The sequence below is a fragment of the Schistocerca americana genome, chromosome 11, assembly GCF_021461395.2.
Source record: "Schistocerca americana isolate TAMUIC-IGC-003095 chromosome 11, iqSchAmer2.1, whole genome shotgun sequence".
Classification (NCBI taxonomy): domain Eukaryota; kingdom Metazoa; phylum Arthropoda; class Insecta; order Orthoptera; family Acrididae; genus Schistocerca; species Schistocerca americana.
In genome coordinates this window covers 112,232,551-112,250,556 of record NC_060129.1, presented here as the reverse complement: position 1 = coordinate 112,250,556, position 18,006 = coordinate 112,232,551, and the positions used below count along the sequence as shown (strand labels likewise).

Genomic DNA, 18,006 nt, shown 5'->3' with positions numbered 1-18,006 from the left:
TCGAAATTGAAGGGGAGAGAAAAGTTTTAGGCCATACCTCCAAAGCGAAACAAAGTTGGTCCATTGTAATATGAGACACAATTTAGGTCGAATGAATGACGATACAGCTACAGTAGTTTGGTTCGAGTCGTGAGGTTAGCAGTTAAGCTTTACCAGGTAGCCATTGCTATGCGTCAGGCACTCCATCCGTATTTATAAGGGTACCCTTCCTTTTCGCGTGCTTCATCTGGTTTGAATCGATTGCTTATTTTGCTTTGATCTGATATGTGCCGTTCTCTTTGTCATAGGTGTTTACGTCACTCTAAGCTAAAAATGCATTACTGTACTGTGTCATGCACTGTTTGTCACATTCTGATAATGAGTGTTTACGGCCCGAGAGAGAGAGAGAGAGAGAGAGAGAGAGAGAGAGAGAGAGAGAGAGGAATCGTCTCATTAGCAAAACAATGGCAAGAGACCGCTATTTGTTGTTGCTCACACCGCTGCTTTCTTTGATAATGATCAAGAACCATATGATAGACTGCGTATGATAGAAGATATTCTGAACGAGAGTTTCGTGAAAATTTTTCTCCGTTTGAAAATCTTTGCAGATGCCTCTTTAGTACATTACATTTTGCACAGAAATTAGAGTCATCTTAGATTTAAAACTCTAGTCAATTGCTGTGCTTCATTTCTGACTGTATTACTATTAGGCATAAGAATAATACGAATATTAACATGACACGATATGTATATTCTTCCACGTTTGCTGTTGTCTCACTCTAGTTTCGTAGTTTATTAGGCAGACAGGATTTAAATAAGAGAGCAGCAAACACGAAAGAATACATGGCAAAATGTTTATATTCATATTAATCTGATGGTGAAGAGAATACTGCATGTGATTCACAATTCATAAAAGTTCCTATTAGCAACCATCTCTTCTCACAGGTAGGAAAAAATTCAGAATGTACAGTTGGCCATATTGACAAACGTCCCAAACAGTCTTGCCAGTCAGATTTTCGTAGTACATTGAAATGCTGCTACATTCGAAGATGAACAATATGGAATTTGTATTTACTTTGTTGGATAATGTATGAAAATGCAGTGGTCGAAACTCGGGACGGAGAAACAAAGCTCCTCTTCCAACATTTTTTTAAATTTATTTACTGACGCAGAGGTTTTGGCGCCAGTATTTATCTTTGTGCCTGCAAAGCATGCCTGTGTAGCACTACATATATTCGACAGCAGAAGTTAGTTGTGGCGGCACCTACCAACATTTTTAAGAACTTCCACTTGCTTTGCACTCGATTCTAAGTCGCAGGCAGATTTTTGGATTACAAAAACCGGAAAAAAAGTGCGGCTTGGATTCAATTAAATACGGTAGATCAAGCTAGAGCCCACCTGTCTCAATTTTTAAAATATTGTAAACATAGAGTGAAAATATGCATCGTCGCCAGTTTTTAGTTAAAATATGCAACAACCGGTGAAAAGGAGCCAAATATGCAAACGCATATGCAGCACGAAAATTCGTATAATCCGGTCTCTAGTCATCACCAAATATCCCTCGGCAGGGATCGCGCCACAGCCGCAGCGTAAGTCGTCTATAGACCCTCGTGTGTAATCCTCAAGGATGGCATCGTTTTGCAATTTTGTCACCATTTAACTCGTAACTAGTATTAAGTTTGATGTCTATATTTCCTACAAAAACCACTTTAAGTTGACTACAATCTAGACCCCTGTAGTGCTCTTACTGGTCATTACGGCCAAGGTTACATTTTTTCTTAATTTAGACAACAATTTTGCATTAAAATACATTTGCTACTCGAGTACCAGTAGGCACAACGATTCACAAAGTGGAACTGGCAACAGGGTTGGAGCCGGCAAAACCGGTACAGGTTCCATTAGTGTATTGCCGGTGGGAGCTAACTGACAACTACTTTATATACAATAATATACTGTTGTGAAAAAGTTAACATATTGCAAATATGCGCCGATGACGGGCTAAAATGACAGTATAACATTTGTCTCCGTGTGCGAGAATTGCAAATTGTGCAAGCGTACAGGATGTGACTGCACAATATATGGAAGTCCGGATCAGTCCCAGAGGAACATTCGGAGAGCTGAAGCGGTTAAGGTGAGCGCTCGTAACGAGCGGAAAATTGAAGCTCAAGTCTTGGTCCGACACAAATTTTCATGTGTGACAAACTGCTGACATTGATGAAAATATGCAAGAAGTATATTTATTTCACAATGTTAATCCACAGCTTTCAGGCATGCGAGTTTGAAAAGCTTTATATTGTAATGATGCAGACACTGTATAAACACAGACATTATGTGATATTGCAGTGCCCGTGTTGTTAAAAGTACGATGCAATGTTCCGTCGGACACACATGTGTGCCCAAAAGAACAAGCACTGTGGTAACTACAGCCCACATGGAATACACAAAACATACTTGCAGCTGCAAATATGGACAACCATCAGCTGTATAATGGAATAAAGACAATTAGAATTTGTGCCATACTGGGACTGGAACCTAGGTTTCCTGCTTTACATGAGCGGTCACCTTAACTGTTTAGGCTATCTGTGCATGACTCTTGGCCAGGCCCAAACTTCCTTATGTACCCCCCCCCCCCCCCCCCCCATACTGGAATTACACTACACAGGGACTGGAAAATGTAGCATCTATTTTGGCAAAATTCTCATATATTTTTTGCAAAATTCACATCTATTTTTGTTGAGATTCGTATTTCTTTTAATGATTAGAAGCACCTATCTCAAAGATTGTCACACGAGTGAAAACAAACAAAAGCCTTAGTTCTTTGAAACAGACTGCTACAGAAAGGTGCTGACTGGGAACTTTGTGACCATGATGTTTGCTTTTGCAAAAACTTCCAACACCTTTTCCTTCCACAATAGCCTTTGCTTTTTTCATCTGACCATATTTAAGCATTCAAAATGATTGTTATGTTGAAAAGTTGTGGCATTTTCCTGCCGGTGAACTGAATGCGTCTCTAATTTAAGATGTTTCTGGACATTACTTATCTTCCCCGCCCAATTTGATGATAACAAAATCTAAAAACTATTAATTCCAATCTTTTGTGGGCATTCATAGCAGTTTGACCCATGCTTTACAATTCTACAGACAGAACACACAAGGCAGTTAGCGTAGAAACAGAACTGAACATATAACGCTATGTTAACATTAGGAGAAGAATTTCGGCACAGTCGAAAAATGTTACAAATCTTGTTTTCCAATTGCTATAGCACAGAGTGCAGACACTATAGGCTATATATATACACTAAGATGGTATCTGTTCTTTCGGACATGTCCGAAAGAACAGATACCATCTTAGTATATATATAGTTGAGGCTCACCGCCCACTTGACCATCTTCTGTGCGAATGCACAAACAGTGCCCGAACTCTTACAGGAATCGGCAACGCGCCGTGAGTAACAAGTATAATGGGCGGGGGCAATACGTATGTAGTGCGGGACAATGCGTTGAGAATGTGGGTTTCGCGGGAGGCGTGCCAGAGATAAATCCCTGCAGTCACATTATCCTCCGTGTCCTCGGTGGCTCAGATGGATAGAGCGTCTGCCATGTAAGCAGGAGATCCCGGGTTCGAGTCCCCATTGGGGCACAAATTTTCATCTGTCTCCGTTGACATATGTCGCAGCCTCTAAGCAGCTAAGGGTGTTCATTTCATTGTACTTTCACTATAGGCTATAGTGACAGATGGCCACAAGTGTAAACAAACTAGAATTTTGACTGCCAGAGGGAAGAAGAGTGGTGCAGGAAACAAACCCCGCCTCCCTTTCACATGGCAGCAGCCTAAAGTACTGTCAAAGGGATCACAAATCTCTTCTAGCGTTTTTTCACCTGCCTCGAGATGACTGGGTGTTTTGTTGTCCCCATCATTTCATCACCATTCATGAATGTGAAGGGTTTGGAATGAGCAAAGGTTGGGAATTTGTACAGGTGCTGATAACTGTGCAGTTCACTGCCCCACAAATCAAACAAAATAATAATAATCTTCTTCTTCTTCTTCTTCTTCATTGGGGGGAAAGCAGCAGCTCAATTGCTCATTGATGTTAGCGGACTATTGTTAACGACTCAGTGTCACATCTAGCAGCATTCGATACAACTACTGCTCAAAACATCCACCACCTAATTTGCCACTTTAGAAACGTCCACATTACACCGTCTTTTGGGATTTTTTAACAAACAAATGTACACATTTCTTTATTATAAAATACTAGGTCCCACAGCTGAGTACTACATTGTATTACACAGCACGTATCTTAAACAGATCATTCAACTGCCCACAACTGGCTTGACATCAGATCATTGAGTGCATTGATACGTCGTTGGATTTGTACATTTTCATTATGCAAAAAGATTCTTATGCACATTATCTTTCCAAATTGGGCTTCGCCGGGAAATGTACAATACCAGTAACCAAAAGCTGGTTACATTTTCAATATTTATATGCAGAAATAAAGCTATTTCAAACTATCTCTCATAAAATAGTTCACATCTGGATATAATTCACTACAAAATAGCGCCTAATATGTAATTTCACATTATGAAGCAGAATTTGTGTCTATTTCACATTTATCATAAAATGTACATGAAATACAATTAACAGTTATCTCATTACTTCAGTGCATAACTGACAGTCAGTATTTCAGAAATACTTACACCTTCCTCTTCTTTGAGGAATATCTGGACCGGTGAGAGTATGGCTGCTTCATCTACTTGGTCATTTATCTGCAAGTGGAAAACAAATGTTAGTCACTGAACTTCATAGAAAACAACACAAGGAACTTTTATAAGACTTTTAAACGAGACAAGACTTCTAAACAAAATAACCAAATACAGCCCACTGAACTTGGAAACTGAAGACAAAAGTGGAAATATTGCCCCAACAAAAGAGATAATTGCAAACATTGGCAGAATATTTACGAAACCATCTCAACTATGAAGAACACACAAAAAGTGGTCTTGAAGACCTCAACAACCAACCCTAACTCTGAACCACCCACCACTGAGGAATTGCAGTCATTTCAAATCTCAAAAACTATAAGGTTTCAGAGAAGACCAAATGAAGCTAAACTTTGGGGAAAAAATGCCACAGACACTCACCACAACATCTTTGAAGAAATATGAATACATGAAAAACCCCTGATGAATGGAAGACGGCCCTCGTCCACCCACTCCATAAGAAAGTGGCCCAAGCATATCAGAACTATGGAGGGATCTCACCCCCCTAGACATAACATACAAGATATTCCCTAAGGTCTTACTAAACAGACCAAATTCCCAGTTAGACAATTAACTTGAAGTACAAAAAGTTGGCTTCAGGAAAGGAAGAGTCTGCACAGAATAAACCTTAAAACTCAAATATCTCATGGTCTACCAAAAATCAAGAGCAAAATGATATATTATGACAGCCACTGACTTTTTAAAATCACGCAACTCGCAACTTAACAGGCCGAGACTTCATCTCTATACTAAAAGAATACAACAACAACAATAACAACAACAACACAACAGATAACAAAAAATATAAATATAAATCCAATCACAGAAACCCTTACCACCACACATTCAAAAGGCAAATTCATGGGAGAACACTCTAACCCTTTTGAGATAAAAACTGGTGTAAGCTAAGGAGATATACTCCCCCACTGTTAGTTAACTGCTCCCAAGAAAAAGTGGTCAGGGCTGCAACACAGAGATCCATAGTGGAATCTGCCTAGGAGCACAAAACAAAAGGCATCAAAGCCTACTATCTACTCTTTGCAGACATATAGCACTACTAGCTGAGAACTGCAATGCACACAAAAAACAGACTCTCAAACAGAAAAACAAGAACAAAAAACAGGTCTCAAAACCTTCAAAAAGACCAATGTAATGACAAACATAAAAAAACCACCAAAACATAAAGTGGGAGAACAAAAGTAGAGATAATCAAAGAACTCCAACACCTTGGAAACTGCATCAACTGGACTGAGCTCGAGGAAAAAAGCAATGGAAATTAGAAGAAGTAAAGCTGAACTGGCCTTCTAACTCACAAAAAATGCATACAACAAAAAGTCCCTCTCATGGAATGCAAAAATGAGACATTTTAACAGTGCATTAATCTAACCAGAAGCACTGTATGCAGCCAAAACACTGTCTACCACCAACTGTGGCCCACTTGAAAGACTGGAGACAGAAGAAACAAAGATATTACAAACAATTCTTGACCTTAGATTTCACAACAACTAATCCACACCAAAAATGAAACCCTTTACCAAACTACCGAAAAACTCTCAGACAATTAGGACAAAAAGAATTGACTTATTGATTTTTATGGATACATCTTCAGAAACAACCAAAAATAGATCAACTGAAAAAATTATGACTACTTCTGCAGGAAAAAAATGGTCTAGTGAAATGGAAACGGACTCGTGAGAACTCCAAATCACAAGAATTATGTTCAAAAATAAAACTGAAAAAAAAGAGAGAGAGGAGGAAAAGGAGATAGATAGAGAGAGAGAGAGAGAGAGAGAGAAGTAGGTCAAAACCAAACAAGCATCCACATCTCTGAAGAAGATAGGAAAGCAAGGTCAAAAGAATGAAACAATACTGAGCTGCTAATAGAAAGACATAGAATATTAAAAAGTGATTGATTTAACATTTCTCAAAGTCGGGTGAAACAAAAATAAAAAGAAGAATCTAACATTATTATAATGTGTGGTTTCTAAATTTCCTCAATATTAAGTGTGCTGTTGTTGATGATGTAGTCATCAGTCTAAAGGTTGGTTTGACGCAAATCCCCATGCTAGTCCACTCTGAGCAAGGCTCTTCATCTATGCATGATACTGCAACCTACATCCATTAGAACCTGCTTGCAGTAGTCAAACCTTGGTCATCCTCTCCAATTCCTAACACCCCCCCCCCCCCCAGTTACTTTCCATTACCAAATTGATGATTGCTCAGTATGTGTATTATTAACCATACCCTTCTTTTAGTGAAACTGAGCCACAAATTTCTTTTCTCCCCAGTTTGATTAGTTATTCTATCTATCCGCCTGATCTCCAGCATTCTTAAACAGCACCACATTTCAAACATTTCTACTCGCTTCTTGTCTGAACTGTTTATCAACCGTGTTTTATTTCGGTACCAGTCTACACACCAGACAAATACCCTCAGAAAGGGCTTCCAAACACTTATATTTTTATTTTGATGTTAACAAATTTCTCTTTTCTCAAAACACTTCTCTTGCTACTAACAATCTGCATTTTATATTCTCCCTCACTGACCATAATCAGCTATTTTGTTGTCCAGACAGAAAAACACATTATTTCATTTCCTAGTCTAACTCCCTCAACATCACGATTCGTCTGCCTTCCACTGACCTTGTTTTACCTTCAGTGATGTTCATCTTACAGCCTCTGTTGAAGACATTCGACAAAACTGCTCCTCCAACTCATTTGTCGACTCTGATGAAATTACAATGTCTTCAGCAAACCCCAGGTTTTCTTTCTTCTTCCTGAACTTTAATTGCCTTTAAGAATTTCTCCTTGTTTACCTTTACTGTACACTCTACATACATACTGAAACACATTGGGGATAGGCTACAATCCTGCCTCATTCCATTACCAACCACTGCCTCCCTCTCACGTTGTTCAACTCTTTATGACTGCCATCTGGTTTTTGTAATAGTTGCAGATACCTGTTTGGTCACTATAACTTATCCCTATTACCTTCAGAATTTCTAAGAGTGTATTCCAGTCAACTTGTCGAAAGCATTCTCTGAATTTCCAATGCTTTAAATCCACGTTTCCCTATCTTTAACCAATCTTCCAATATAAGTCACAGGGTCATTTTTTCCTCACGTACTCCTACATTTCTCCACAACCTACACTTATCTTCCCTGGGATCGGCTTTCACCAATTTTTCCATTCTTCTGTAAATTATTAGTGACAATATCATGAATTATTAACCAGAACAAATTTTCACTCTGCAGTGGAGTGTGCGCTGTTATGTAACTTCCTGAGGAAGGAACCATGTCTCTGCAATACCTTTCCTTCCAGGAGTGATAGTGCCACAGGTTTTGAAGGAGAACTTTAGTGAAGTTTGGAAGGCAGGAGATATAATGGCAGAAGTAAAGCTCTGAGAACGGGTCACGAGTCATGTTTGGGTAGCTCAGTTGGTGCAGCACTTGCCCACGAATGGCAAAGGTCTCTGGTTAGAGTCCTGGCCAGCACACAGTATTGATCTGCCAGGAAGTTTCGTGAATTATTAAACTGACAGTTTGTCTGTCTCGTATCTTGCACACCGCATGCAATAATTTTATAATGACTGGTTCTGTCAAACATCTCTGTAATTCTGGGGCAATGTTGTCTCAAGGTACAGACAAGAAAGAAAAAAAATCCTGGGTTTTTCTCTCGATTTCCCAGTTAAAAAATACATTTTTCTCCCAGGCTAAAATAAACTTTTTCCATGTTAAGTGACAATATACGTTCCCTTGGAGCTGTAAAACTTACAAATCCTTTGAATTGTAAAGGTATTATATATCAGCGTAGAACTTCCCGGTATTTTATGAAACTAAACCCAGCAAAAAAATAATGTGTTTTGGAAAAATCTTTGATGCGCAGCACCGTGTACACGGCATATTTTCAAATTATGAAAGCATAAATATGAATTCCACCAATTAAGGCATAGCAGCTTTCAAAGCACTGAAAATAAGATTCTGAAGATCTTTTGTCAGCCAGTCATAGCTCATGTTACAGTACTACCCAGGCAATGACAGCAGATATTTAGAGCACAGGACTTGTGATGTAGTCGACCAAAAGAGACATCACTGTCATGTAGTCGGCCAACAGAAACATCACTGTTAAGTAGCACGAACACAAATATAGGAAAAGTTAATGGTTTAAATTAATATACATTCAGTAGAGCTACATGAAAAGCTAAGCTTTCACCTATGATATACTTGTTATCAAAAGTTTTTTACTGTTCTTTTCTCAAGTTGTGGTTAGGGAGGATCCTAAAAGCATAGCTTAAATTGCAGCAGCTGAATATTCCTAACAAGCACAATTACAAGTTTCACTGCTCTGCACGAAATTTTTTGCGGGTTAGCTGGCTGAATAAATATTCTGTCGAGCACTTCGACTTTTCCATAGAAAAGCCAATTATATGTGAAATTGCTCAAGACTTCACCTCAGACTTTTTTCGAAGGATAATTATACATTTTGCCATTGTTATTGCATGATCTGTAATCTATCGTATTTACTCTAATTTAAGCCGCACTTTTTTTCCGGTTTTTGTAATCCAAAAAACCGCCTGTGGCTTAGAATCGATTGCAAAGCAAGCAGAAGTTCGAAAAATGCTGATGGGTGCCGCCACAACTAACTTCTGCCGTCGAATATATATAGTGCTACACAGGCATGCTTTGTAGGCACAAAGATAAATACTGGCATCAAAACCTCTGTGTCAGTTAAAGAGTTTCGACCACTGCATTTTCATACATTATCCAACGAAGTAAATACAAATTATGTATTGTTCATCTTCGAATGTAGCATCATTTCAGTGTACTACGAAAATCCGACTGGCAAGACTATTTGGGATGTTTGTCAATATGGCCAACTCTACATTCTGAATTTTTTCGTACCTGTGAGAAGAGATGGTTGCTAATAGGAACTTTTATGAAGTATTCTCTTCACCATAAGAATAATATGAATATAAACATTTTGCCATGTATTGTTTCGTGTTTGCTGCTATCTCATTTAAATCCTGTCTGCCTAATAAACTACGAAACTAGAGTGAGACAACAGCAAACGTGGAAGAATATACATATCATGTCATGTTTATATTCATATTATTCTTATGCCTAATAGTGATACAGTCAGAAATGAAGCAAGGCAATTGACTAGATTTTTAAATCTAAGATGACTCTAATATCTGTGCAAAATGTAATGTACTAAAGAGCGCCTGCAAAGATTTTCAAACGGAGAAAATTTTTCGCTAAACTCTCGTTTAGAACATCTTCTATCATACGCAGTCTATTATTTGGTTCTTGTTGATCATTATCAAAGAAAGCAGCAGTGTAAGTAAGAACAAATAGCAGTCTCTTGTCATTGTTTCGCCAATGAGACGATTCCTCTCTCTCTTTTTTTTTTAAATTGTAAGCGGCGGTAGCGTGCACAAAAGGAAGCCATGCCGCGTGCGGCGACAGGCCGTAAACACGCACTATCAGAATGCGACAAACAATGCACGACACGGAACAGTAATGCATTTTCAGCTTAGAGTGACATAAACACCTATAACAAAGAAAACGGCGCTTGTCAGATCAAAGAAAAATAAGCAATCAATTCAAACCAGACGAAGCACGTGAAAAAGGAAGGGTACCCGTATAAATACAGACGGAGAGCCTGACGCATAGCAATGGCTACCTGGTAAAGCTTAACTGTTAAGCTTACGACTCGAACCAAACTACTGTAGCTGTATCGTCATTCATTCGACCTAAATTGTCTCTCATATTACAATGGACCAACTTTGTTTCGATTTGGAGATGCGGTCTAAAACTTTTCTCTCCCCTTGAATTTCGAGTCTCAAATTTAAGGTGCGGCTTAGATTCTGGAAATTTTTTTTCCCTTGATTTCGAGTCTCATTTTTCAGGTGCGGCTTAGATTCGGGTGCGGCTTAGATTCGAGTAAATACGGTATGACAGAAATAAAATAGATATGAAAAACCAATCCTGAAGCTTGGTCTTTTTTAGTGCATTACCTTTCAACATACATCAAACACAAATATGCTGGAAAGTTTTAAAAAATGGCATAAATGGCTGGTCTTCTGGGTTCGCAATTTTTCTACACAGCTGTTCCTCAAAGCATTAAGTTTTGAGTGAGAGTCAAATACACTGTCATTTAAGAAATTACTCACACATTCTAACACATAACATAAAGTAACGCTTCTCAAACCACCATCCTCAATATTTTGCCGTGACCTGTTATAAGAGTAAACTGTTGTGACATCATACTCAATGAAAGCAGTTTGCTGTCACAAAATATAACACAGTCTTCATCCTAAAGCCTTCAACACATTTCACTGTTGCCAGATGCTTGTGTGCGCAGTTTGTTTTGTAGTAAATGGCGTACTTTCTTTGCAACTAAAATTTTATTTTGACATTATTCTCTCATTTATGTTTTCTCTCTGCAATATTATTCTGCAGTAGTGGGCCAAAGTAAAATTTTTATTAAGAATATCAGTTCTTACCAGTCAAAATTATAAAACTTTAACTAGAAACTCAAACAATGACAAATTATCATAAATCTAAAAGATGCCTGTGTCCTCCCCGGATTTCCCAGTTAGCCTGGGGTATATACACCCTGCATCTATCCAGCAACCTCGTTTCAACTTTAGTGTTTCACTGTAACAGGTATGATATGAAACTGCATCCATACAGCTTCTCTGCGATAGCTAAACGGAACAGAAGTAATATTCATTTCTTGAGAAAAACTTTCAAATACCCAAGATCACAAAATTGGTCTTTATTGTGGACAACTGGTTTCAACTGTTCTGTCATCTTCTGGTCTTCAAAAAAGGTTTGTTATAAAATGTGTTCTAGTGTGAGTTTGTACCTTATGCCACACTGTCATTGCACTGGATAAAATGCAGCACACTACATAATATTGTCAAAAATTAAACCATTTACAGTTAAAAAGCACCTCGTGCACACGGGCGCATTTGCATACATAGTGCACGCAGATGTTTGTTAATTCTTGAAGCACTTGATATACAGTACAATTCACATTTTGTACATCTGTTTATGTTTGCAGAAATGTTCCACACATCCTAGATCCACCTCAGCCGAAGTATATGGTGCAACTGCAGTTTACTGTATACTGTATGTCTTACGATTTTGTTGCCTCTGTGTGTGCTATGTATGAGAGCATGCTAGTGTGCACAAGGTGCTTTTTAACTGTAAATGGTTTTGTTTTTGACAAACCTATGTATAATGTGCTGTGTTTTGTCCAGAAGTAACAAATTCATAATGGCACATTTCATCAAAGAAATTTTTTAAGACGAGAAGATGACAACTACAACTGTTGACACCTATTGTCAGCAATACAGACTAACTTCTGTGATCTTTGCTACTGAAAGCTTTTTCCCTCATGAAACACAGACTGTTTCATCCACGTTCTCAATATGACAGAATTCAGTCAATATTCACTTTAGTACAGTGCATACTCGACAGTCAATATTTCAGAATACTTACAAACTGCTCTTCTTTGACAAATGTCTGGACCGATGTAAGTGGTACAACTTCATCTGACTGGCCAGGTATCTGAAAGCGGGAAAAAAAACTGTCAGTCAATTATCTGTCCCATTTTTTCTTTTCTTTTCTTTCTTTTTTTTTTAACGGTTTTTGGTTTTATCTATACAGCCATCTTACAAACGGTTTAGGTATTCTTCTTTTTTTAAAAAAAAATTCAACATTATACAATATTATACGGGAATTTAGATATGCAATTACAAATTTTCATACACAGCGTTCAATGGGTAAAGTGGTTAAGAATGATTGTTATTGTTTATAATTACCAAAAGAACAATTGTATGGGGTATCAAGTAAAATTTATGACTGGACTGAGGACGTTTTATAGGGAGGACACAGCATATTATCTCGGAAGGAGAATTATCATCACATGTAGTAGTAACTTCGGGTATGCCCCAGGGAAGTGTGTTGGGACCCTTGCTGTTTGTGTTGTACATTAATGACATTGCAGACAATATAACAACGAAAATAATCAATTATTGATCATATAATGTAATGCCACTGGCTCTAAAAGCTCGTAAAAGTCATATCCTTTTGTGCGTATGCCCCCTGCCGCCACTTGGTCAGTAGGCAAAATTAATAGTAACATCAGACTTTTTGCAGAAGCTGCAGTTACCTATGTTGAAGTACTGTCTGAAAGAAACTTCATAAATATTCAGTCAGATCTTGATAAGATTTCAAAGTGATGCAAATATTAGGAACTTGCTTTAAATGTTCAGAAATGTAAAATTTTGCACTTCACAAAATGAAGAAAACTTAGTATTCTATGACTATAATATCAATACGTCACTGTTGGGAATCAGTTAGCTCATACAAATACCTGGGAGCAACACTTTGTACTGATACGAAATGGAATGGACACATAGGTTCAGTCACGGGTAAAGCAGGTGGCAGGATCCTGGGGAAGCACAATCAGTCTACAGAGGAGATCGCTTGCAAACCACTCGTGCAACTGGTTCTAGAATATTGATCGCGTGTGTGGGACCTATACCACAGAGGACTAACAAGGGATAATGAATGTATACACAGATAAGGGCAGCACGAATGGTCACAGATTTTTTTAATCCACGGGAGTGTGGCACAGAGATACACAAGGAACTGAAGTGGCAGACTCTTGAAGATATACGTAAACTATCCCTAGAAAGTCTATTAAGAATGTTTCAAGAACCGGCTTTAAATGGTATCACTCTCACAGGGATCATGAGGATAAGATTAGAATAATTACTGCACACACAGAGGCATTCAAACAGCCATTCTTCCCTTGCTACATATGTGAATGGAACAGGAAGAAACCCCAATAACTGATACAATGCGACGTGCCCTCTGTCATGCACCTCACCATGGTATGCAGAGTGCAGATGTCGACGACAAGTATGACACCCAGTAGTCTGACTGCCAGCATTATATTAATTGTTGAAATATTCTTCTTATATTCCATAGGTTTCTTCCATCTCATTTTACACTCAAAACACCTGAACTTACAGGACTGAATATTTTAGTTGCTCTGATAAAGGCACTGGCATATCTAAGGCAAGGCTATCATTCTCGTAACGAGCCAGCTGATTACCCAAGACTGCACAGTTATTTATTTCTGCACGTCCTCTATTAAACGAATTTTGAAAAGTACAAGTACTGTCTACCAATTATAAGGCAACACATTTTACATGCTCAATGCACTATAACATAAAACTTGACTATAAAACAAGATTTTTAGTTTCCTCTCTGGGAGAAGAATATATAATTTTGGGCAATTTAATTTTACAGAAGCAACATGTTGCTGTTGGGGTCATCAATCTGGACACTGGTCTGATGCAGATCTCCATGCTACTCTATCCTGTGCAAGCTTCTTCATCTCCCGTAACTACTGCAACCTACATCCTTCTGAATCTGCTTACTGTATTCATCTCTTGGTCTCCCCCTACGATCCCCCCCCCCCCTCCCCCCGGCACTCAAGTGATTCCCTGATGTCTCAGAATGTGTCCTCTCAAGTCAAGTTGCGCCACAAACTTCTTTTCTCCCCAACTCTATCCAGCACCTCCTCATTAGTTACATCATCTACTTGTCTAATCTTAAGCATTCAAGTGTAGCACCTCATTTCAAAAGCTTCTATTCTTGTCTAAACTGTTGACAGTTCATTTTTCACTGCCGTATATGGCTCCACTCCAGACAAATATTTTCAGAAAAGACTTTGTTACACTTAAATCTATATTCGATGTTAACAAATTTCTCTTCTTCAGAAAATCAAACAATTGAAAATCTAGGATGGAATGCAACGATACAGGGCGAGTCAAAAGTCCGTGGACACCTTCATAAGTTGGAAGATTAAAGGGAAAATTGAAATGTGATGATGGGAACATAGGTTTGACGTGGGGCCCCAACTTTTGGAGTGAATGTCATTCGTGGCCGCCATCTTGAAATCTGCCATTTTGGATTCAAGTCAGTTTTTTAAAATGGGAAGGGGAGTGTATGACACATCAAATAACACTCACTTGAGCTCTGGAATTGAGTGGTGTAATTTGTTTTTGTCCATCTTGTACAGTTTAGATGTTATTAATGTTCAAAGTTACCTTGATACCGACTCGTGTCTCTCTTTGTTCCAGGTGATCTAAAATGGGTCTGACACGTGAACAGAAGATCAAAATCATCCTTATATCAGGGAAATGTAGCTACCAAACAGTAGCAGCTGACTACAACAGACAGCACCCAGACAGGGAACCGGTATCGCACGGCACGGTCACTCACGTGATCACAAAATTCCGAGAGACGGGCTCTGTTCACGGTAGGGCACGTAGTGAGCGACCGAGGACTGCCACCAAAGATGAAACTGAAACTGAGGATGTTGCATCGTTTGTGAAAAGTCCTAAACGAAGTACCCGTCGTGTGGCCCTAGCAAGTGGAACAAGCCAAACCTCCATTGTCCAGATATTGCACACCAATAAGTGGCATCCTTTCAATCTGCAGATGCAACATTGACTTAACAAGGATGACCCTGATCGCCGGTTGGAGTTCTGCCTGGGGGCTACTGAACAACACGAACAGGATCCTTCGTTTTCCGAGGGCATACTATTCAGTGATGAGGCATATTTCACTTTGAACGGGGAGGTTAATCGGCATAATTGTCAACACTGGAGTGACGCAAATCTGAACTGGGTTGCCCCAATTCGAGAACATAGTCCAGCGAAGGTGATTGTGCGGTGTGGCAGATGGGTCACCCGCATCAGAGGGCCATTTTTCATTTACAACACCTTAACTGCACCACAGTATCTAATGCTACCTACTGCAGGACCTTGTGTTTCCCATCTTATTTTCAGCACGATGGAGCCCCTCCATACTATGGCTTTGGTGTCCGTGAATTGTCAGAGGAACAACTGCCAGGGAAGTGGATCGGTCGCCGTGGTCCCGTGGAGTGCTGCCGAGATCCCTTGACTTGACGCCCCTCGATTTTTATCTATGGGGACATCTTAAGCAGATAGTGTATGCTGAGATCATCCGTGATTTGAGACACCTGGAGGAACGCATACAACACGCCTGTGACCAAATTGCAGGAGACACTCTCCTGCGGTGACTACAGTTGTGCATTGCACGGGATGGACAACATATTGAACATGTGTTGTAGCAGGCGGTATGAAGGTAATTTCCCAACTTTGAACATTAATAACCTCTAAACTGTACAAGACAGACAAAAACAAAACACCACTAAATTCCAGAGCTCAAGTGAGTGTTATTTGGTGTGTCATACACCCCTTCCCATTTAAAAAAAAAGACTTGAATCCAAAATGGTGGATTTCAAGATGGCGGCCACAAATGACATTCACTCCGAAAGTTGCGGCCTCACATCAAACCTATGTTCCCATCATCACATTTCAATTTTCCCTTTAATCTTCCAACTTATGAAGGTGTCACAGGACTTGTGACTCGCCTTGTATTATGAAAAGTTGCTACCCACTATATAGCCAAGATGCTTTATTTATTTGTGACAGTCTTTATGTTGTGCCTATTTGCAACTCAGCACCTCCGCTATATGGCGAGTAGCAACTTTCCTTTTCATAATCTTCTTTAGAAAAGCTTTTCTTGCCATTGCCAGCCAACATTTTATATCCTCTCTAGTATGACAGTCTTCAGTTATTTTGCTGCCCAAATAGCAAAACTTATCTACTACTTTCAGTATCCCATTTCCTAATCTAATTCTCTCACCATCACCTGATTTAATTTGACTACATTTAATTTCCTCACCATCAACTGATTTAATTTGATTATATTTCATTATCCTTGTTTTGCTTTTGTTGGTGTTCATCTTATATCCCACTTTCAAGACTCTGTCCATTTCATTAAACTGCTCTTCCAAGTTATTTCTGTTTCTGACAGAATTGCAATCTCATTGACAAAGTTCACGGTTTTTATTTCTTCTCCTTGGATTTTAATTCCTACTCCAAATTTTTCTATGGTTTTCTTTACAGCTTGTTCAATGTACAGACTGAATAACATCAGAGGTAGGCTACAAAACTGTCTCACTCCCTTCCCAACTACTCCTTCCCTCTGATGCCCCTAGGCTGCTCTCTGCCTTTTTTTATTTTTTTTTTTTTTATTTTTGTATAAGTTGTAAACAGTCCTTTGCTCCCTGTATTTTATCACTGCTACCTTCAGAATCTCAAAGTGAGTAGTCCAGTCAACACTGTCTAAGTCTACAAATGCTATAAATGTACATCTGACTTTCCTTAACCTATCTTCTAAGATAAATCATAGGGTCAGTACTGCCTCATGTGTGCCTACATTTCTCCCAAATCCAAACTGTTCTTCCCCGATGTAGGCTTCTACCAGTTTCCCCATTCTACTGCAAAGAATTTGTGTTAGTATTTTAAAACTATTACTTATTAAATTGATATTTTGATAATTTTCTCTCCTGTCAGTAGCTACATTCTTTGGAACTGCAATTATTACATTCTTCTTGGAGTCTGAGGTTATTTCGCCTGTCTCGTATCTTGCACTCCAGATAGAGTTTTGTCATGTGTGGCTCCCACAAGGCTATCAGTAGCTGGATGTCATCTAATCCCAGGGCCTTGTTTAGAATTAGGTCTTTCAGTGCTCTGTCAAATTCTTCTCGTTGTATTGTATCTTCCATCCCATCTTCATCTACGTCATTTTCTGTTTCTGTAATACTGCCTTCAAGTTCACCTCCCTTGTAGAGACCCTCTGTATAACCCTTCGCCTTTCCCTTCTTTGCTTAGGACTGGCTTTCCATAGTTGTTCACATAAACCAACCTCTCCACTTAATTATAGTTTCTTGTTTAACACAGACCCCATATCAACTACATGTAGTATAAATGTAGGTGTGATTAGGAAGATGAACACTTTCTCAGTAAATACCAAAATAGAAAAAAAAAGAAAAAAGCATCTACATTTCAGCATCAGCACTTCTAGAACGTTGTCCATAGCTGTAACAAAGTGCAATACATCAGCCCCCAAGTACTAACAGACAATAATCAGGGTTGCCACAAATTTCCTGATATTTCACTGATTTCCAGACAAGTTTTGGAATTTTTCCATGACAAATTTTGAGATCTCAAAGGCAAGTTAAGACGTAAGTTGACAATCTGCCTTTGCAGCTACGGTACAATAGTGCAAATGAGGAAATATTTAAAAAAGCTAGCAACCAGACGGGGTCTCCTTATGTGGGCAAAAATCTTAAGTACTAATATCAA

At 38.9% G+C, this 18,006-nt stretch overlaps 1 protein-coding gene across 2 annotated transcripts in view; it reads right to left on the bottom strand.

Annotated features, from left to right (window-relative positions):
- Positions 1-18,006, bottom strand: part of LOC124553975 — a 186,533-nt gene that overhangs the window by 154,170 nt on the left and 14,357 nt on the right. For both annotated transcript variants that reach the window (XM_047127999.1, XM_047128000.1), the window contains exons 2-3: positions 12,251-12,319; positions 4,681-4,749 (exon numbers count right to left, since the gene is read on the bottom strand). In XM_047127999.1, coding sequence (XP_046983955.1) covers positions 4,681-4,749; positions 12,251-12,319 — 138 coding nt within the window. The remainder of the gene's footprint in view (positions 1-4,680; positions 4,750-12,250; positions 12,320-18,006) is intronic.